Below are 23,416 nucleotides of genomic sequence, written 5' to 3'. Positions count from 1 at the left end.
ACTGTACATATATTTCCAAATGTTTTGACTTGATTTGAAGTATTTTTATTCCATTTTCTGTCTTCAAGGAAAGTAACGTGGTGACCACCGTGCCCTCTCTTGACCAGCCGCCACTGTTAAGGGCAGTCATATGTTACTTGTCCCTTTGCGTCACTTTGAAATGATCGGGTTCTGGAAGTGAGATGTGAATTCAAATTTGACTTGAGTGACCAAAAACACGATGGTTCGTGATCCTATTTGCTTTTTTCCAAGTTTGACATGATCACTCTTTAACTACTGAGGTACATGAAACTCACGGTCATTGTCGTGAATGATTTGGAAATTTTTGACAGAGGCCTGAGTGACTCTGCCGTGGAAGTTGAGCACATACGATTGTGTATCATCATTCCACACCGGAGTTTTGTTATGAAGTTCAATCACACTCTCTGTGTTCTTGTTCTGCCACCTTGCCAGCAATGACTCATGGTCCTACAGTAGAAAAAGAAAACAACGGAGGTCAGTCATAACGGTCTGCCCAATATGCCAACATGTATGTTTTAGACGTTGAACTGATCAGCCCGCATGGCTCCTGAAATACTTACATTTCGTGGCCGAATTGACACTCTCTCATGGTCCATATTCATTCCTGGGATGATAACGCTCATTTTACGAGGTCCCTTGAATCCCAAGACATTGGTTTCCTTGGTTTGAAAGATCAAAATGTAGAAAGCATCATGACAACATATCATCTAAAATCAGTGTGAATTAAAAGGACTTTCTTTGTATGGCATTGCAACACACCTTGATAACTTCCTCTGTCAGGTGAAAAGGACAGAAGTATTGTTTTAATGGCTTGTTGTTGCTTAGGCTACATTTTCACCGTGGTCCCAGTGGTCACAATAGTCTCATTTGTCTGAAATGTACTGTTTGTGGGATTTTGCCCGTTACTTTTCTCATCATTCAATGTTTATGGCCCGGATAAAGTCAAATGAAGCTCCCTTGCTGGGCCAATAAATGTGTGACAACCTTCATTTTCTGTCAATAACCACTTCACTAATCCATCACTTGTTCTCAAACATGGTGTTAACATACACCCTGCAGTCTCCTTATTGTCAGATAATTGTCTTTGTCACTCACTCACTCACTCACTCACTCACACATTCACCATTTTAAGTATGTAGGCGGCGAGCGTGAGACGCCAGCAGTAATTGCTTGCCGTCACACGACGGACTACCTCCAAGTTTTGAGATGCATGATTATGCACTGTCAGGCTTCGTCACATTCACCGTTTTACCACGGCCGACTAGGTTCTTCACGGCAAATTTTTTAACATTTTAACCCTTTCACGCACTCTGTAACCTGACATGATAAACTGTCCACTGTAGTAACCGCTGTCCCTGAAAGGGTTTAAAATCACACTTGGCCTCTACTGCAATAATGACCAGACTGACGTTCGCCCATCTTGCGCCCCCGTGTTGTCTTACAACCATCAAATTCTGGCCGCAGTGGCCTAAAACGGGGCTGCCGTGGCTAACATAGTACCCTTAGTTCATCAGCAGACACGCAAAACAATCTTCCCTTCTTAATGGACAGCTGTCGGAGAAGTTGAAGAAGAACCTGACACATTTTGAAGATCTGCATTCTTGCTATTTGAGTTACTATTCAACGTTTCACACACCCCAAGGCACCTTATAAAATACTTGTTCAATTTTCATTGGCATCGCTCTGTTCTCTACCGAATACCATTGTAATTGTGGAACCTTTTCAAATAAAATACTCGAGCTAAATGGAACCTGAAAGGAACTCACAGTGCCTCGGAAGGATAAAAAGTTAAGACAAACGGAACTCACATAGCAAATGGCCGCGAGCTCCTGGCGCATATTGCTGTCTTCAAGGCTGCTGGTGGTCTTCATAGGGTTCAGGCCACTGTCATATACAGTGAACTTGGTGCCCATGAGGTTTGACCTGCAATGCATTTCAACAAGTACGTTCCTTACTGCTTTTTTAATGCAAGGGAAATTCATTTTATCTGAAGTGTTGAAGACCTTTGCACGCCATCAACAAGAGTCTTAAGATTCCCCGTAACGCTTGTCACTTCATTCAATGCTTGCACCATCAATAGCAGGGATGTTTATTCATATTCCTTGTACAGTAATGCATAGAGCAGCGCAATATCACACAAGAAATACATTCATCATCATGATGATGACATTGCGCATGATGACACAAAGTGCTTTATTCAAAGCATTCAGATTGAATGGCTACAAAGAGGACTGTATATTTATATGCACTGTTGGGGTGAAGTGACTGTTGCCATGACTGAGGCTTTGACGCGCCGCTTTGAAAAGGGCAGAATGTGGAAACGTAAAATGGAATGAATGACCTTTAACCCAACTGATCTGGATAAGCATGATTGTGAATAGAATAGAATGCAGAACCATCAGAAGAACTTCCAGCTGCAGTTCCTGATGGCTTTGTAACTAGCATTCTTTGTGACTAGCAAAGACAAGTTCCTCCAGCCTGAGGTAAGTTTATGATTATGCAACGCTTGTGCATAAATGACTACAAAGCAGTTCTGTGACAGCATGACAATCTTGTTTCAAATGAAATGTCATAATGTTTATATGAAGGAAGGGAATGACATTATGTGATATCACAGTATTTTGGGGGCGGAGCCAAATTCGTTGTCATTGCTATGGTGCGAAAACCTCCTTCCGAGGCATCAGTCAGACTTATCTGACCTCAAATTCAAGCATTTTATTGTTGGTTATCCTCCACAGAATGTAAACACGTGTATTTCCATTAATGTTAACTCTTGAAGCATGACAATCATTTAAATACTCAAATGTGTTAGAGACAGCCAAAAGCGTTTCTTTAAATGCATTAGTCAATTAGTGCTTGCAATTTCTTGTTATTTTAGCCAAATGGATGGACAAGGGGACGGAGACCACAATGGTCCGAATCGTAAGTACCTAATAAACAGGATTTATATTTCCGTTTGGTGTCCATTGTCACCCACAGGCTTTAATTGTCTTCCAGGCCACCATATTCACATTCCAACAGAAGATCAACCACCGAATGGAGACAATAATGACATGGAATTTATCTTCCTCTTGCATATTATCATAAATCATCATATGAGAGTCTTCAGACAAAACCAAATTGGCTTTGTCAATGAAAACATTGTAAATGTCCAAATTGAAAATCACGCTGATCACATTAACCATATCATTGAAGAGAATGAAGATGATTCGGACAGTGATTTTGCAGCTGAGGTTCAGATGGTGGTCAGCCAGGAAGAGGACGAGGAAGAAGAAGAAGAAGAACCTCAGCCAGGACCATCGAGAAAGCGATCTCGGGATGACGCCGAACAGGAAGAAGAAATAAAAATGAGGAAGCGTTCTAGGTGGTGGCACGAGTTTGACAACACTTCTGACAGCAGTTCGGATTTAGATAATGATGAAGAACCTCTACTTGGTAGATCAGAGGGAAGGTCAACAGATCAAATGGATTCAGAAGATATTGAATCACTTAAAAGTATCCATGAACTTGCTAAAAACTCTAGTGACCTGGCTAAGGAAGGAGAAGGGTCCAGAGAGACTGAAGACCCCGGCGGGCAAGAAGCAAAGAAGAATTTTCTCGCTGGAACTTCAGGGATGTACTTGAATGATAAGGTTGGACACCGGTTTGAGACAAAAGGCAAGAAATATTTCCAGTGGTGGCACGGAGTTGAAGACAACAGCTCGGACAGCAGCAGTGACTTAGACGTCGAAGAAAATCCTCTGCCACCTGATTCTGAAACTAAGTCAAGAGACGACTTGGAATCAGTCGAAGAAGAGAGAGAGAACGATTTAAGATTGCAGGATGACGTCTCACCGATGCCTAATTGTGTCCATCAGCTCACACGGAGCATGAAAGATACTGATCTAATTGAGGAGGGACACGCTTCCGTGGAAGACATAAGTTGTGGTGCTCAGGAGACAGAAGAGCATCCAGGACCGGGACCATCAAAGATGAGTTGAGGTTTGACATTACTTTGTCAGGATGGTTTGACGATAAGAGATCAAATAGAAGCACCGACTTCGATTTAAAAAAGTAAATAAAAATACCCTCTGCTTGATGGATCTTGGAAAAGCTCTGAGAATCCAGAAGATGAAACATGCCAATGAATATGAAGTGGTCGTCTTGCTCACAGCTCTCTGTAAATCATCATGCTCGAGAGGAGGGCGTCCACGGAGAGCAAAAAGGTTTGGGTGAGCGCGAAGCAATGGATGACCTGCTGCCGACAGAGAGGTGGACAGAAAGCACTGGCGAAGGAAGACAGAAAGTCGACGAGGAGTTTCACTGCTGAATGACACTCAACTGCATGATCAAGCCGCTAGGGTAGAATTGTGTCAGAGAGATGAGCTCACACTGGGACTCGTATCATTTCAGGTTAAAAGAGACCACACGTCGTCGCACTCAGTTCTGTATGGCGAAGTGTTGGGCTATGACTGACAGACAATGTGGACAGTTGTGTTCAGGCCTTGACCTTAATCTATTGTGGATCAATGTTTTACGTGTCAGTTACCTGTGCAGCAATCTAATCAATAGAAAATGGTTACCGGTACTCATATTTTTTTGTGATTTTAAATGTAGCCCTTTATTGGGCAGCAAGCCATAGTTGGTAACTGAATGGGATGTTCAAAATTAATCCTGCACACTTCACAATGAGGCAGAATGATTTCAGTGAAGAACTATGCTGGAAAAAAAAATCACATGTATATGACATAGGAATAATATACTGTATAATTATCAAAAAAAAATCAGCAAAATTGGTCTTAATTTTAATGTACTTGTACTACAAAAACGGTTTGATATTTGGAATTTGCAATATTTGCTCTCAGGTTAATTAAGTTGGTTTGTTAATTAAATCACCAACTTCTGCATCTTTATCTCAATAACACTTAGTCCAAAATTCCAAATAATTATGATATTATATTATATTTATTTATTTTGTGGGTGTTTGTTTTGTCGTCCAAAACTGGATAATCTCCGCTTTAACACGGTTTCAGCCAGACTTCTGCGAAATGTGTACTTGAGCTTCCAAGCATTAAATTCCAGTGTTTCACAATTACACATCAATCTTGGGTTAGTTTAGCAATTAGCATGGCTTCTCCGTCTTTACCCAACATCCCTTAGTGAGAACCGTGCTTGTCAGAAGTGTAGCATATTCACCATCACAGAGGCAGTTATTACTGACTGAGGGGTGAATCAGGAAGCCAGCCAAAGCTCTTTACGTTGTAACTAGAGAGGCGTAAATCGCGACTTCCCTCGTGCATGCCTCAACTACGGTACTTCCCAGCCTAGGTAACGCAAGCGCATTGCGTCTCATGAACATGCGTCCAGCCCAGCAAAGCTCTTTGGGATCCGTGGGTGCGATTTGTAAAAATTATATAATGTGTTGAAAATGGCTTGCTTTCTTTGACGATGCAATGTTAATTTTTGAACAAGCATGCCGTTTTTTGTGGTCTCCTGAAAAGTGAGGATTTTGGACATGGATTTTACCCGACATCAGCCATATGGATATTGAGAAACGGCACCCTGCAAAGATTAATTGTCTGCTAAAAATGAAGAAATAGGACTACAATGCTGCTTGATGAAATGCTACATAGGATGTGAGGATAAGTGGTCCGGAAACTGGATGGATGGGTGGATGGATGGATGGCTTGTGACTCCATATCAACATATAGGACAAGGCTTTAATACATCATGGCATCATGACATCATGGTGGGACCGCTCCTGGATTTTGTTATTTTAATTGAATCATGAACAGTGGATGAATGAAAATGTACATACACCGTTCAAATGCCAGATTATTTTTGTATAAAAATAATGAAACCAAGATAAATCATGTCCAGTTTTTACACTATTAATGTGTAGAAAAAATGTGAGAGAGGGAGTAGAAATAACAAGTGAGATCATCAGATTCAAGCTCATCTGCCACCATTAAAAAAAAAAACCAACTAAAAAATTGTGGTCCTACCAGCCTTTTCCTGACATTTTGCTTTTTAGTAGAACACTGACAGCTCCATGCTTACACTGCTGGTCATTGGTACCTCCATGTTCTAAGGCACCAATTCCAATTAAAGAAAAACCACTATGCCCCAAAGGATATGATGCTGTGCCACCACCATTCCTGACTGCACGTATGGTGTTGATGGTCCAAACAAAACAATTCCTTTGGGCCCTAATTCCCAAAGGTTTGTTTGGCACAATCACAAAGCCACGCATGATCAAATGTGTTAGCTGTACCTGGGGCCTCCGTCGAGGTGGAGAAAATTATGAATTATTGTTCCAAATAGAAATCAACGTGAGTACAAAACCTTCAGGCCTCAGCTCTACAGCGAGATACAAGTCAGAAAAATCTGTTTGCTAACTTTTGATTCACATGAGTCTGAATGTGATTGGTTAATTCTAAACAGTGCCGTATCCCACTTTTAAGAGGATGTGCACACTTGTGCACATTTTCTCAGTTGTTTAATTTTACTTGCCCTCTTGAAAAGATACATGACAACAACACATGCCAGATTTACCTCAGTTTACCAATGAAGCTTTCTCCACCTCGGGACAGATCAGTGGGGTCAATGGAGATGAGGTAATTGGAGGTTTTACTCTTTTTTCTCTTCCTGCCTGCTAACAGAAACACCTGGGGCAAAACAGTACAATAAGTACAATTGTAAGATGCTTTTTTTTTTAACATTAATAATTTTCAGAACATGTCAACACTGCACAGTCCACGTGTTCATGTTGCATCCTCACCTTCTTGCCGTCCTCTCGCTCCAAGTGAAGATAGTAGGTGGGATACATGCCTCTGTCCATGCCTTTCTTGTCCCTCGTGATTCTGCACTTCACTCGGACCCCCTGTGGTGCAGGTCGCAACGAAAACTCTTCCAAGTCTTCCACATCAACGGCCGGTTCAGTGACTGGTGGAGTAGGCGCTGAGGCAACCTCCTATAGGGGGAGGAAACATCAAAGGTGAGACCCCTCTTCAAAGAGTATGTGAGTAATGAATTACACCACGTGTAGATTTGGTGATTTGATAATGGAATACAGAAGACTCACAACTAAGCTGCAAGAATAAGAAGAAAGAATATATGCATGATTTTTATGTATACTTATATATATATATACACTGTATATACATACATTTATTTATTAAATGGCAAATCAATGCATGCCACAATTCATGATCTCAAAACATACTTTTACCTTGCATGACTTCTTGCTGGTGGCGGAGCCTGGTCTTGTGTTGTTGTTGAGCTGTGATGAAGTGGAACTAATTTCATCGTCATCATCTTCCTCCTCATCAAAATTCATACTGCTTGATATTCCTTCGCAGACAATGGAAATAAATAAGGTGTCAGTCACTGGAAGACGATTTTCAAAACCGCATTTCTCGTTCGATTCCATTTTGGTTCAACAAGTTTGTTGGTCATGAGGCTTTGTTGATGTACACCAGAAACAAATTGCACCTTTTTTGAGCATGGTCACCCGTAGGTCCTGCTTGCTCTGTGACGGAGTGCAGCTCATGACCGGCTCTCCGTCGCCATCCTCTGATGAAAGGTGGCCCACTGTTAAGATTTGGATCTGACCGTCCTCTGACTGGCAGGCCAGGCTGTCCATCCCTCCTGAGCCACAAAAACAAAGTGCAGCTGAACAGAGCTGTTACCTTGCTCTGATACCCATGGTCACAATTAACAGAGGTGGGGGACTTGAGTCACATGACTTGACTCGAGTGAGACTTCAGTCACCAATTTTCGGGTTTGCGTGTAAAACTTGTGAGAGCTCAACTTGACTTGGACTTGGTAGTCATGGGACTTGACTTGAAACACATGACTTGACAAGTCTTTCCCGTTTACAGCCCAAATTTAACATTTTCAACACAGATTGACATTTGTTTTGCTTTTCAAAGACAAGTGGCTGTCTGCTGGAACTTTCTGTCCTGTTCCGTAGACACACACACACACACACACACACACACACACAGGCAGGCCTACCATGCTACCTCCTTCGACTCACCCTTTTTCATCCAATCACGTATCAGGATTCAGCCAAGACGTCACTGCCTGACAGGATGTGTTCACTAACGTAACTATTAAGACCATTTCATATGACACTGTCAGGACGTTATAATAAAAACGGTTTCAAAGATTCATTCCTAGCTGCCACAAGTTAGGTAATGTAAAATTACATACATCTAATTAGAGGACAATCGTCAAGGATGTTTATGACATCTTTCATTTGAAATAATTTTAACATTTGAAGACTGTCTTTTACGGGACTTTTGAATTGTTTACTGACTTAAGTTGAAGTGTTCCACTGTGTATTGTATATCACTTTTCCTGTTCCGTTCGATTAGTCTCTTGCTTGGACTTTGGCCCTGCCTGTCACTTCAACGTGTTTGTGGATGGTTCTGTGTCGGACTGGCGGTTCGTCATCGGGCTGACCTTTGTGCTTCCCTCTCCTCTCCTTCTTGTCACTGCCTGTCTGAGGAGTGGAGCTGGCTGACGCTCTGCCCTTTTTCATCGAGCGAGGCGGCTGGGGGTCCGCTTTCACCTTCATCTCCTCCTGCTTGGCTTCTGGCCCTAAACAATGAAGTAGCCAAAGACACGTAAAGAGCTCTCAGGCAGCAAGAAATAAATATAATCGGAACATGAGCCATACACCAGGAGTGTCAAATTCATTTTTGTCGCGGGCCACTTTCGAGTTGCATCTCCCCTCAGAGGGCTGTTACGACTGAAACCACAAAAAATGTTTAATCGTCTCATCGTATTAGGACTTGTACACAACACATTAATGGATGACTGGTTTTGAAATCAGTCAACTGTAATAGTTGATCCAATGACAATGTGATAATTGCATACAGATTTCAGCAAGGATCATGTGATTGTGCTGTATGATGACTGTTTTCTTTTCCGTCTTAGCAATTTTACTTAACCCTCACTTTCTGTCAATTTATTACTGTATATTTTTATATGTTCAATAAACAATAAACAAAAAGTTGACACACATGATTTGCTTTTGCGGGACACATACCATGATGCGGCGGGCCGGATCTAGCCCCCGGGCATTGAGTTTGACACATGTGCCATACACTAACTGGCCTTAGGTACATTTGCACAATGCAATGAGAGGCAATCCAAATTTCACAGTGCTCGTTATGTTGTCAATGTGTGCCGAATGGCGAAGCAACTGAGATGCATTTCTGCATCTACTTCAAATTAATTGAAAGAGAAGAGCATGCAAATAAATGAAAGATTTAACAAAAAGTGAATAGATGTCAGAAGATTCTGACTTTGCGCAGTGCAGATAATTATTTCCTTTCTCTGCAGAACAGAAAGCTGCAATGTGACATTTTGCCAATGTACTTTTTGCAGACTTGACAGGAAGAATGACAGCACATGAACCTGAGCTCAGTGGCCCTTAGAGGTGGAAATTGGATTTATGCTTTGATTTCTGTGTGGTGGCACATGCAATTTCCTTGCAGAAATTCACAAAAGAACATTTTGTGTCTCGTTTGTGAAAAATAGTTTAGTGAAGTAAAGTGAAAAGCACATTGAGAAAATAAAATATAAGGCAATAAAATCCTTCAGTTTTACACTTTATTGAAGTGTGTACCATTTAATCTGATCAGTACAAAATACTTGTACTCGTGTTTGTTCGTCTTGTTAGACTTGAGCCACTAGTGCCGTTGTTTGTTGTTTTAATGGCCTTTTCCATGCTCCCGTTTAATTCAGTAACTAAAAAGAGAAATCGAACAAAAAAATTTACATTACAATCCCGATTACCACAACTGATTTACAAGATTTAATTACATTTTGTTAAACAGCTGGATAACAGCTGCAGGCAGATAACGTATTTTCACTGTTTTAGTCATTGGCATCACTGGAGCAGAATCATAATGATACCGCCCATTAATTTATCTTACATGAACCAGCTTGCTCACATACATTTGCAAACAAACCCTGTACAGGTAAGTCTGTGAAAAAGGTAAGTCTGTCCATTGTCTATGAAAAAGGGGGTGTAAATGGAGGGGAAAAAATCTGGAAAACACATCATATTTTAGAAATTGAAAGGTTAAAAAAAGGGAAAAATGATTTCAGTTGGAATATCACCATTGACCATTAGATGGGAGGCATGACTTGGAGGTGCTTGTCTTATACCGTGACATTAGGCCTAATAATTTTGTGCAGATTTGGAATGAAACACGGAACAAAGTACCTCAATAATATTCAAATTTCAACTTGATTTTTGTGATAACTTTCAAGGAAGCAAGAGAGCTATTTGTACTGGGGAATGGAGGGAGCCGCTTGGTTGAATCAGTTTGTGTTGTTGTTGTTTTATTTATTTATTTTTTTGCTTCAAACCCTTTGTTGTTGGGTTTTGATAGTCTATTTTTTATACGTGATTTGAGAAATGTATTATGAAAAATGAAGTATATTAAGAGCATGTATTTTGAGCATATCTCCATATTTTGTCTGTATTTAATGACATTTTTGTCATAAGTCTTGTTTGAAAGTGCATGATGCTATGTGGCCCCTCGGTAGTACTGATGTTAAATTGTGGGCCCCTCCAGCATTTGAGTTGCCAATCCCTGGTCTAAATGAAGCAGCTTCTCTCCGTTCAACAATGACAACAATGACAGAGTCCACAAGAAGGTGCCAAAGCAATATTGTGGCAACATGGTTTTCTTCTGACCAAGTTTTCATTTTTGTTGTTGTTTGTTAAGTGTGTCACGATTTTTGTACATTTCGTTGGACTTCATTAAAAAACAACAACAAAAAAAGTCACATCACTCAGCCATTCATTGACCAGAATCAGTCGATATGCATTCAGCCAAAGAATTTCCTAAATTGTGTAAAAAGGGTTCAACAGATGGTAAGGCATATTCCACAATGGAAGCTTGATTAACAATTCAAGGCAAGAACCCTCCCGCTCTGCTCTGCAGCAGTCGGGCACAACGGTGTTGTGACACATTCATCAAAAGTGAGACCTTCAAAATGGAAGCATGCAATATAACCGTTTTACCACACTTTCTTTAGCCACATGGAGGCTTATTTATTATTCCTCCATCCATTATCCAAGCCGCTAATCCTCATGAGGGTTGCGGTTGCGTGCTGGAACCTATCCGAGCTGTCGTCGGGCAGTAGGCGGGGCACATACCGAACCGATTGCCAGCCAATTGCGGGGCGCACAGACAAATAACCATTCACACTCATAATCACACCTCAGGACAATACCAAGTCTTCAATTAACCTTCCATGCATGTTTTTGGAATGGGGGAGGAAATTGGACTACCCAGGGAAAACCCATGCAGGAACCATTTGACCACCGTGCCACCCTGCATATTTATCAGTCACACTAAATACACATAAAAAAATAGTTTGAGCCACCATGAGGCCAAGGAAGCTCTGGTGAAACTTTTTTCTACTGGTGACCTTTTTATTTTGAAGCCCTGACTTAGAGGATGTGTTATGCCACTGCTACTCCTACTTGCCTGAGTATTGGTGAGGAGACCATGAAAGTATATTGTCTTGCATTGTTAAAAAAAATCTGCTGAACCCTTCTTATAAAATGCATGTATATACAACACAATTCCAAGCATCAACCATTTGATAGAGGATGAGAAACATTACAGATTTCAAGAGTAAGTTTTAGATGATTCCAGTCTCTACTCTTCACTGTACACCATAAAGAATCTCTAAAGTATTGTAATATCTGTTTCTTGTATCTGTGTGACGTCATAGAGAGGGGACGAGCCAAGTTGGGGGAATATTGGCTCCGGCAGTTCGTCTGAGTGTGGAGCGCATGGGCGTGAGTTGTGGCTAACAGCAACACCTATGAATGTGTTGTTGTGTATGAACTTGTTTTGTTTATTAAAAATGACAGATTGCATCAGCGACTGCATGCATCCTTCTGTCCACATTGAAGGGCATTACAGTATAATGATGTGAAATGTTCATTCATCCATTACGTTAGCTTTTAGTATTTCTTTCAAAATAGTTTTTTGGGTATCTGGAACCGATGGATTGGATTTACATTAATTCCTCTGGGAAATACTGTTTTGGATTTCATGCAATGTGGTTTTAGCCAGACTTTCTGGAACGACGTAATCACGAAAACCCGAGGTTTCATTGTACTGTACTTTTATTTACTTTTGATGGGGCTGCAAATAGGTGGATAACGGAGGGCAGGTTCCAAAATCTTAAATAATCTGAATCGCAAATATGCAAGGAAACACTGGATTTGTTGTATATGGTCATTATAGCATTGCTAAACAACAAATGGCAGAAGGTACTGTGCTGTATACTCTTGCTTTTCACCACACTCAAAACTATGAAAAATGTACCATATTATTTTTGGTCCGCATAAATTAGTCATAGGAGCAAAAGTTAGCTCAATGGAGTCCATTAGTATAGATTGTACTAGAAAGTACACACATGGGGCCCGACCATTCCCATTTATCAGACAGCGTGAAGGGGTCCAACTAACCGTGATAGATGGTGCTGCTGTTACTGCTGAGGTAGGATTCCACCAAAGGAGCCTGCTCCTCACTCTGTTTGGTGCGACGGTTGCGAGACCGTCCATCTACATTGGACTGGACCATCAGGGGTTCTTGACGCTTCTTCTTTTGCTTTTGCTCAAGGAGCACTCGCTGTACACGGTGGACACACGAAGCGATATGAGGACAGATATGGAGATCAATGGAGATTAACAAGATGAAGGAATACATTTTTAGATGTATGACACATTGCGCCAAACCGCTTTCACGTGAGCTTGGAGAGAGCAATTCATCTGGACTGTCACTTTCATGCACATCTTCCAGCTCGAGTTCATCAAATATTCAAAGCTTCTACTAATGGAGGGCTCGGGGAAGAGCATGAGATGCAAGCATGTCATCATTGTCAGGTTGGCTGTGTGTCCTTAATTTAAGAGAGGCTACATTTACTTCCTGTGCTAAATAAAGTGTGAATGACACACTGAAGGGATGGTGCGGCAGCTTTATTCATCTAACACATTTCAAACACAAGGCAACTCAATGTGCGTCACACAACGCCTCCAAGGATTCACAAACACAACCATTAACGACAATCAGAATCAAAACAGAGAAAACAAAAGTAACTAACAAAAATTACTCAACGAACGTACACTGACAACATTTCAACACATTAACAGAAAGCATTTAATAGTAAAGTTCCTTCAGAAGTTCTCTGACGACTCTGCGATTGTCGGCCTCATTACAGAAGGAGATGATCGGGAGTACAAGGGACTGACGGAGGACTTCGTGGACTGGTGCCTGCAGAATCACCTCCAGATCAACACCAAGAAAAGTAAGGAGTTGGTTGCGGATTTCTGCAGGAAACAGTCCTCGCCTGCACCGATGAAAATCCAGGGTATGGACATAGAGAGGGTGACCACCTACAAGTACCTGGGTGTTCTTCTCAACAATAACCTTGACTGGTCGACCAACACGGACGCCCTGATCAGGAAAGGCTCTTCCTACTCAGGAAACTGAGGTCTTTTGGGGTTCAGGGGTCACTCCTTAAGACCTTCTATGACTCTGTGGTGACTTCGGCCATCCATTATGGCATTGTCTGCTGGTCAGGCACCATCTCAGCCCGGGACAGAGAGAGACTGGAGCGACTGGTCAGGAGGGCCAGTTCTGTTCTGGGCTGCTCCCTGGACACTCTGGAGGAGTTGGGCAACAGGAGGATGATAGCTAAACTGGAAGCTATGATGGACAGTCCCTCCCACCCTCTCCAGCCCGCCCTGACAGCACTGGGCACCTGCAAGAAGGAGAGGTACCGCCGCTCGTTCCTACCGACTGCTGTCAGGTTGCTGAACCAACACACGTGAAAACCTGGACTCACCCCATTCAGCCATTGTAAATAACGCAGTTGCATATATGCTTGTATCTATATTTATATTTTATATTGCATTCTGTACTGTGTACAGTTCATTTTTCTTGAACATTATTTTGTGCATGCAATACTTTGTTTTTCTTTTCTACTTCCCCCTTTTAATTTTGCTGCTGTAGATTGCAAATTTCTCCATTGAGGGACAAATTTTCTTAAATAAATATGTAGTTTTCTAAAATAACTATAAATATAAAATAATACATCACTGCAAGAAAACATGATTTAAAAATGTTTAGAAGACCTTAATCAAAAGTATGGGGCGGGGGGAGCCATGGTTTTAACCCGGATTTAAAAGCATTTAGAACTCGGGGCTGACTTCACTTTTGTTGGTGGTTTATTCCATTGCAGCATAACAGCTAAATGCAGCTTCACCATGTTTACTTTGGACTTTGGGCTCCACTTCAGAAATACAAGTCTGCAGATCACAGGGCCCCACTGGATTTATATTCAAGCAATGTATTCTGGACCTAACTGTTCAGTGATTTATAGACCACTTGCAGAATTTTAAAATCTATTATACAGCTGATTGTGAGCAAGTTAAAAGCCTTTAAAACTAGAGGAATGAAGTGAACCATTTAGCCAAATCATGGAGCGTCTTAATCACTGAGCATGTTAACCCATGCGGCTTGCGTGAGTTAAGGATTATAAAAGAGGAGAGGAACATTTATATTGTTTTGACTGCACAACACAGCAGGGGACAAATAAAAATGCATCTAAAAAAAGTATACATACCCCTTCAAAAATGTCTGGCACACAAACCTCGTGGGCTCACATGCACAAGGGGCTAAACATCCTTAGAAGTCTTGCTTGTCCCCTTCTTCCTTCATTTAGTTAGTAGGTAACTATGCTTTTGGTATTATCTTTGTTTCATAATGTCTGCGCAGAGCTCACCAAGTAGTTGTCTGTTTGAGTGTGTGTTGGAGACTGCACATGTCAATTAGTCTCAGGCAGAGCCCTTTTAGGTTACAATTGGTTCCTGCTAATAATCGCCTCTCGATGGCATAGGAACACTAACAGGTAAACAACTCAATGGGGAATATAAAGAGACTGTTACGCCACATATAAGGCGCATCGGATTATAGGGCGCACCGTCGGCTTTTGAGAAACTTGAATGCTTTTAGGTGTTTCCTACTGTGCGGAAAATTTGCATTACAAGGATGTAGACCTTGTACAGTGAAGAGTTTACCTTATACAGCAACATAAATTATCATGTGTATAATATAGTGTAGTACAGTCTGATATCTACAATGTTTTAACTCTTGACACTCTTAATTCACTTGAGGAAAATATTAATTTCTCCCTTCCCAATCCATGTAACACAGGTGAACATTATACTAAGTAGTACGTCTGATTTCCTAACAGGTCTTATATACTTTGTTCAGCACCGAGAGTATAAAAGGAGCTTTCATCTGTCAGTGGAACACCCCAGAGACGAGCTGACCTTTTGAGGCCCCACGCCGGCATTGCAGGAGGTGATGTCAAGATAAAAGAGCTGTTTTATCGGATGATGTCAACATGTTCCTCTACTGCAGTGATTCCCCTGTAGCACCCCTGTGTGCCGTGAAAAATCATAAGTGGAGGCCATGGAAAAAATATCCTGTTTCACTTCTTATGTCTGAAAATTATTATTGATTAATTACAAATATCGTTTTTCATCTATCTCGGCCAGAGATAGGCAACTGGCGGGCTGCAGGCTGCATGTGGCCTGCGCCAACTCTAAGCGGCCCATTGATTAATCGTCACACAAGAAAGAAATTAATAAAAGAAAATAATGTGGGTTTTTTTTCAAAATTATTTTTGGGGTGGGAAATTATAAATATGATTCCTTTGCTGCAGTTGGTACCGCATATTCGCACTTCGGCTCTCGGAGATTCAGCTACTCCGCACTGCCATGAGATTTTTCTTGGGTAAAACGGATGAAAGATTGCTCCATTGTTCCAAAAAATATTTACCTGCCGATCAAGCTTCTGCTGCCTTAGGTTTGTGCCCTCGTCATCTAAAGTGCTGCAAAGAGAAAACACAAAATATGGATAAAATACAGACAAATGTGAACAGTTTGTTTGGGATCACATTTACTCATGTACTTAAAGAGTGCAGAATGATAGATTCTGCACTTGGTGGTCAGTTACAGGAATGTTGCTTTTTAAACAATTTAGATGTATTTAATTGTTATGTATTATATTTTAACTCTCTGTACCGTTAAAGAGAATTGAATCAAATTCAGCACTATTTTCAATGAACTGACCTATGCCATATCCGTTATTGGAAAACACACAAGCTTACACTGTGCTGATCTAAAATCTTGGCTCATTTCCTAGGCCGGGTCTCCATGGCAACAAGTGCTGCTGCAGAATAAGTTCAGTTCAGATGATGACACCAAACCCTATTAAAAGCGGGACTGCTGACCAGAGAGACAAATGGACAAGAATAATCATCACGCCATGATAGCAGTGGATGACAGACTTTTTTTTTGGACACTTAGTTAGTTCATTCATTTATTTTCTGAAACCACTTTGGAACGTGGGAGGATGTAGCCTGAGAAAACCCAAACAAGCACAGACAGAACACGCAAATGCCATACAGAGCGGAGTGAGAAACAACGCAGAATCCTTTTGACTCAGAGGTAGACTTAAGCACATGCGCTACCTGCGTCATACCAAGGGCTGCCCCTGCATCGCTGTTAGTCATCTTCCAATTAAAATGTGCAGTGCAGTATTTCAAACACAGACTATATTGTATGTCCCACACAATTTTTGGTAATAAGTCTGAAGCACCTGAATGCTTGCTACAAATGATTTCATTGCCATTGTGATATTTTTGTTCATATCATACAGTAATTGGACGTTACATTTTCTCACTGGACTTCCATTCATGGGTCTTCCAGTATATACGGGGGGTTGACTATATTGTCCACGGTTATCTCGAAACATAAGTGGAAACGAATTCCACGGCTATTTTCAGCTCTTTATCGATCAATACTTCATTAAGGCGGCGCTGCTCAAATGAAACACGGCAAACCGGAAGCACAGAAGAAGAAAGGTAAACATGAAAAAAATGGAGCACCGTTTAGTACAGTGACCCCCGGCATATTCATTCATTTTGTGTGCTCAAGACGAACCCGCAACACTCTTACTTTGCTGCCATTTTGTGGAATTTGGGAGTTGTTTTGTTCCATTCTTAGTTTCTTATCCTCTGCATTTGAAATGTCAGATCCGTGAATGCACTTCATCTAGTCAAGATTAAAAGTATGATTTTTTTTCTCTCTCTCAAGATGCTGCTACTAATAGCTTGTGAGAATTTACTTTGCAGTTATATGCAATTTGTATGTATTCCCTACCATTTGATATTGTGTGTAAATGTCTTGATACATGTCAGTAAAGTCCAAGTGTACGCATTTGCTTTACCGTCTATGATGTCACATCAGTGTTATTTAGGTTAGCTAATACTACCGATGAGCCTTATGTGAAGATGGTTCTTTTGTGTTAAATAAGAGAACTCCAGAATAGCTGTTTATGTAACATGGGTTCGTGGTTGTGAACATGTCAGATGTGTGCTGTTGACACATTATGATCCTCCTCAATAATTGCTTTGCCAGACAGGACATGCAGTTAAAACCCCTTTTTATGGAAGCAGTTAAAATGTATTTATGGATCGTTTCTATTTGTGGCAAGGCTTGGTTGCATCCCTGCAAACAGCAGAAGACCGCTTTATTTAACATACAGTGGGCAATTGCCCCCCCCCCCCCCCAAAATAAGCTAAATGAACCTCAACTCACTTCAACACAGTTCCTTGACACCAAGATTCCACAAGATCATGGAAAAGCACTTTTCCTGTTTGATTTAAGTTCCAAAACTAAGTGCAACATAGTTCCTGGGCACGAAAATGCCTGAGCAAAAAAAACAAATAAAGAAATACAAGGTTTTTTTTCAGACATTAACAGAGTATCCCTCACTTATTTCCTCCCCAAATTACCCCAACATACTTAATTCTCACTTTTTTATTGTGTATGAAAATGATTTGGTCTCATACGGTCTCTTTGCAGGAAATGTTGAAACTTTTTCACCCAGTCAAAGCTTATGCTTTGTGGTTTTACGCTACGAAAATTAGAACTGTAGGGCCCATATGGACAACAGCGTCTCTCAAAAGAGGTTCAATATGGTGTACAGCTTGCAAAGCGCTTTTGGGATTTGGATCTGATACATCCTATTGACTCGCACAGTGTCTCGCTGATATTGCAACAGAGAGAATCTGCAGCTGCTGAGACTTCTGGTCGACAGCGTGATTACAAGTCACTGCAGCAATGACTACGACTGGTTTGGCACGCAAGTGGCTGCACAATATCAAGCGCATATCTGATTTGCCGTCATTAAATGCATTTTGTGAGTTTTGCCTGGCTGAGCAGAGTGTTCTGCTGAACACAACTGGGTAATATCACAGACTCTGCAAACAGCCGTATTGACTTAAATCTTATCGGACTTGATGACGCTCTGTACACTGACTTCATGTCATTGGTCCAAGCAAATGTTTAAAGGTCAATGTAGCAAAAGCAATGAGAATGAAATGAGAGTCTGAATGATTTCAAAGACATTAGCAGCAAAATGTTTTGGTTTGTAAAGAATATGTCAGCAAGTGAAGAATAATCTTATCAGAACAGAAAAAAAGGTTTTTTGACAAGAGTGTCTTATAGAAACATTATGTTCTGTTCAAGTCACACTTACTTTTTCTGTGCTTCCGCATTATTCTAGTACTATAATTACATTAATTTGAATCCTACAGAGAACATTCAAGGTACCTTCTGCTTACCATTTTTGCAGTGTTTACATAAAGTCCAAGATTTTTCAAATATTTTGTCCTATTGGTTAAACCCAAAGCAAAATATGATCATATTATTTCTATTGCTTTCTTTGCTGAGACAAAAGACAGCGAACCCGCTTTTTGTTACAGCAGTTGGCTTTTTTTTTTTTTTTTTTTTTTTTTTGGCTGTTACCCACTAATCCCCACTTCATATTTCCTGAGCTTTGAAAATCAACCATGACAGGCTCACTGATTGTTCCATCAACTCACAAGGCTGGACATCTGAAAGAGAAACATCAATGGCTCCTAATTAGAGGCCAATGAGGTTTTCTCCAGAAGCACCATTAAGGAAGATGAACAAGAGAAAGCTATGACATAACGAAGGGATGTACAGAGTATGTATACATATATACAGTATATTTTTTTAATATAATGAATTTAATAACTCCATTATTAATATATAATATATATACTGTATATATATATATATAGATATAGATATATATCTATATCTATATATATATATATATTGTCTGGAACGAATTTGATAATGTCATTATTTTTCATGTGTAATTAACACCTTTGACACATGAAGCGTGATTATTTGTTACCTAACCCCTGAGTATGATGTCAATTTCAGTCGACAGCAAGTGACAAAATGCATTTTTAAAGGTGTTAATCCTTCATGAAGAATAATGGAGTTATTAAATTCATTATAGACAGAATGTTAACTTTTCAGTTTACTGTCAAACGGGGCTGTGAGATCCATGGGCTCCAGTGGCACAGTCTAACCTTTCACGTCAACATTTTTTTTTGTTTTCGATATTTCCGAGTGATCTGGTCTGCTCTTCACTGAGTTCTACTGTAGTGCTGTCAGTAATTTCTCTCTCTCTACTTAATATAGCAATAATTCTGAAAAGCCAGTTTGTCATGAGTCACAAACAATTATATTCCAATCATACCCTCGACAGGTTGAGTTGTTAAAAATGGCAGCGGATTGTCGCGCAGGGAATCGCGGCGCGGTCGTGTGACGATGGAGGCCCACACGAACGCAATAATAAAAGTATTTTGCCTCCCACCCTGTGTGAAAGGTACGGACAAACAAAGTCCTCCACGTTCGCAATCAGTTATTAAGTGTGTGAATAGGCATTAAACAGGAACATAATGACTCAAACAGAGCTGTTCCCATGGAGGTCCAACAACTCATCATGCCAGAGAGCCCTGTTCTGCAACCCACAGATGGTCAGCGGTGCAGGGGCCTTTGTCATCTCTTAAATTCGGCTACTTTCTGCATCCCGACATTTAAACACACACACACGCACACACACACGCACGTAGATAGATAGATACAAATACAGTATTATGTAATGCACATGTGGAAATACTGTAGGTCCATTGTTATTACGTACAGTGCGACAAAAATATGTATTAATAATAATTAATCAGACTTCTAAAGAGATCAGTCAATATCGTGAATCACTTTAATGCTGACTTTTTCCGTTTTGTCCGTTTAACCATTTGAACAGGATTCACTGGAGATCTTTGAGCAATGAAAAAAAAAGAATCAAGCATAATGTTCAATGAGTTTTTCTTTTCTGGAATTCAAGTAGTTTATTTTGTCGATAAACTGTCTGGGAATTGAAAATAGACACTATATGCCTGGACAAAGCATATGACAATACATTTTTAGGTGTTATTTTTTACTCTTGACTAAGGTGGGAATCACATGAGAATTATGTCAGATCAAAGTGCCACAGAGTGTGGATACATTGGGGAAAATGAAGAGTGTTTTAAGTTAGAATTCAATTCAATGTACAATGTGTAATGCAAGAAAAAAAATGGCGTGCTGAATTTACTCGATTTTATTTTGTCAGGTGGTTGCACAAAATAAGATCTTCTTGACCCATGTACAAGTGTAGTCCAGTGATCGTCAACCAGTGTACCATGGCACATTCATGTGCCACGGGAAATTATCCACTTTCAAAGTACTTTTTTTTGAAAAATATTGTTTTTTTAATTAAAAAATAAGTTTTTATTCATTTATCCATGCCAACCACATACACTATATTAACAGGCAGAACAATCAAATGCTCTTCTTTTAGATGGCTAAAGAGACACACTGAAAAAGCGGTGTGTTTAACTTTTTATTTTGTCAAGTGTTTGCACGAAACAAAATCATCTGGATGCACATACATTTTAGACTACAGTAATCCCTCGTTTATCGCGGGGGTTACGTTCCAAAAAGAACCCGTGATAAGTGAAATCCGTGGAGTAGGATTTATTAAAAAAATAAAAATAAAAAGCAAAAAAAATGTGAGAGGGACAAAATTTCAAATGTGCTGTATGTTTCACATACAACACATTTGACAATAAAGTTGTTCTTGGTACTTGATAGTCAGCTTTATTTTTTTAGTTATTAACCAATACTGAACTATGTATACAATGCAGAGGCGATTGCTCGAAGACTGCAAGGGAAGCTCAGCTTCCCCTAAAATGTCGAAAAGTAAGTGATCAAATATATGTGTGGATGTACAATTGTGTGGACATGTCGTTGACTAAATATGCGCGACAACGCGCTCCACTTTTGTTCCGAATCAGCTTCTTATTATTGGTTACGACGCGACTCTCTTCTCATTCATTCCCGCAGCTTCACTGTGCCTTAAAATGTGTGGACGCTGAGCGTCGACCGGGCGAACGCTGGGCGTCTAGAGAGTTCAGTGTAGGTTGTCCCAATGCATTGAAACAAGACGGGTCATTGGATAAATGCTGGTTTTGTCCCGCCCATTGGACACTCAGTGTCTCTGGGAGTCTACGGACAGTGGGCGTTTATAGGCTGGCCCGGAAGCTCAGCTTTTCTGCATGATGATTGGATTAACTGTTTGAGGCTGAATCTCTTTTTGATTGACAGCGAAATGAGCCAATCACCGATCTTATGGTGAAGGCACCCTTTTCATTTTTTTGAAAAGGAACGGAGAGTAGAATTCACGTATAAATAAAGGGACACACTTTATGATATAGGCCGAAATTGAGCTTCCCCTCCTTGACAGACCAGCATCCGCCACTGATACAATGAAACCAAAGACCAAAAATTTGCAAAGGTAAATTTGGCAAGCTGTACAGAGACGAGGTGCGGAGATTGTTCACGTTGGTCAGTCCCTTAGCTAATCAGGATGTAGAACACAATTCACTGTTTAAAAAAACAGCACAAAAAAAATCTGTGAAACAGCGAAGCTGCGGAAGGTGAACCGTGTTATAGCGAGGGATTACTGTATACATCTACTTTAAAAATGCTGCTTGTCATTCTTTGGTGAGAGGCAGGGTAAAACCTAGATTGGTCGCTACCTAATCACATCAAGACAATCTCCCAATACCACTCACATTCACACCAAAGGACAGTTTAGAGGCTTCAATGAAGCTAATCATTTTTGAACGTGTGAGGAAACTGGAGAACGCTGAGAAAATGCAGACCCCAGACAGGAGCCCGGATTTGAACCATCAATTCTCAGAAGTCCGTGGTGGATGCGCTGTCTACTAAACCGCTGTTTCACCATCATTTGTAATGAATTATATGACCTAATAACTAACTATGAGCATCAGGTACATTTTTCATAGACACCTCCGTCACACATTTGCGTCATAGAGCTCCGAGCACAGATGCCTCCAAGCCTAATGAACAAAATGGACATATGCCAATCAAACACACCAGGCTGTACAAGGCGCTAATGGAGCCGTGCCCCTGGACGCAGCGCCAAATGCACTCGAAGGAAACACTTTGAAAATAGCACTGTCAGGCTTGTGACGCAAAGTCACGTAAGACACGTATTCAATTCATCATTGAATCCCCGCTTTTTATTAAATATATCAAAAAGAAAGGAAGACGGTGTTGGATTCATTACAGTATTGAATTGTTAGATCGGGCAAACTTGCATTAGAACCTGAAAACCCCAAAAGATTATGACTTCATGTCTTTTTCAAATCACTCCTCTGATGTTAGGTTCCCACGGAAGAGAGCGGGGGGGTCCATAGATTCTAACAGTCACCAGTGAGGTGTGCGAGTATTGTATGCGGTTGGGTGAGACGTTGCTTGCATTTCCACAAAATACGCACACTGCATTGTGTGTTTCTAATGAGATGAGGGATGGAGCACTCAGAGCAGCGCATGGATTTTTAATGAAAGCCACACAAGATGAGACAAACTGTTTATTGTGAAACCGACGACCTCTCTGCCCCCCGCTTTCTCAGTTTGCCTCGTTTAATTTTCGACAAAGGAAATGCCAAATTTCTTTAACATTCACCATTACCGATTGACTGTCCTTTTCCTTTCTGGCCATTTTTTACAGTTAATCAGGAAGGATCATAATTTCAAGGATGTCACGTCCTTTAAAGAAACAATGTAAATATTTTCTAAAGACAACTTTCAGATGACTTTATGCCATGAAATACTAATACTCTCCTAATTATGACCCAACATCTATATCGGTCGACAGAGATGGTGAATCAAATTGGATTTTTAGGGTTCGGCATGTGCATTTGATTGATTTGGCTTGTACGGTTCAGAATGTCTTTGTCCATTAAGGTCATGCTTACTTCTATTAATCTGGAAATTCCACTTTATAAATGCATGGAGGACCATCACTCGCATGGTATGTTTGGCACAGTTTTTTTTCTTGACTCAGTTCTT

At 40.5% G+C, this 23,416-nt stretch overlaps 2 protein-coding genes across 4 annotated transcripts in view; one reads left to right on the top strand and one right to left on the bottom strand.

Annotated features, from left to right (window-relative positions):
* The window catches only part of tub (TUB bipartite transcription factor), a 49,743-nt gene that overhangs the window by 1,234 nt on the left and 25,093 nt on the right, over positions 1–23,416 (bottom strand). For 2 of the 3 annotated variants that reach the window (XM_086107669.1, XM_086107670.1), the window contains exons 2-11: positions 15,894–15,945; positions 12,515–12,677; positions 8,470–8,607; positions 7,495–7,650; positions 7,232–7,353; positions 6,782–6,973; positions 6,556–6,668; positions 1,830–1,944; positions 582–680; positions 297–468 (exon numbers count right to left, since the gene is read on the bottom strand). In XM_086107669.1, coding sequence (XP_085963795.1) covers positions 297–468; positions 582–680; positions 1,830–1,944; positions 6,556–6,668; positions 6,782–6,973; positions 7,232–7,353; positions 7,495–7,650; positions 8,470–8,607; positions 12,515–12,677; positions 15,894–15,945 — 1,322 coding nt within the window. Of the gene's footprint in view, positions 1–296; positions 469–581; positions 681–1,829; positions 1,945–6,555; positions 6,669–6,781; positions 6,974–7,231; positions 7,354–7,494; positions 7,651–8,469; positions 8,608–12,514; positions 13,712–15,893; positions 15,946–23,416 lie in introns of all 3 variants that reach the window. The other variant, XM_086107671.1, reaches the window with a different exon arrangement.
* Positions 2,904–4,291, top strand: LOC147207530 (uncharacterized). The gene is made up of 2 exons (XM_086107548.1): positions 2,904–2,943; positions 3,019–4,291. Exons 1-2 carry the CDS (start codon positions 2,904–2,906, stop codon positions 3,999–4,001), a joined length of 1,023 nt encoding a protein of 340 aa, XP_085963674.1. The 3' UTR covers positions 4,002–4,291.

Source organism: Hippocampus guttulatus, chromosome 3 (genome assembly GCF_054856545.1).
Source record: "Hippocampus guttulatus isolate MCC_2025c chromosome 3, RoL_Hgut_1.0, whole genome shotgun sequence".
NCBI lineage: Eukaryota > Metazoa > Chordata > Actinopteri > Syngnathiformes > Syngnathidae > Hippocampus > Hippocampus guttulatus.
The sequence above is the reverse complement of the archived record's forward strand: the minus strand, read 5'-3'. Positions and strand labels throughout refer to the sequence as shown.

What these genes read in the sequence shown, in the direction of transcription:
- LOC147207530 (XM_086107548.1), top strand. Translation starts at nt 2,904, where the DNA reads ATGGATGGACAAGGGGACGGAGACCACAATGGTCCGAATC. An exon ending in AGACCACAATGGTCCGAATC is followed by an intron (nt 2,944 to 3,018) that starts GTAAGTACCTAA and finishes ATTGTCTTCCAG; the next exon opens with GCCACCATATTCACATTCCA.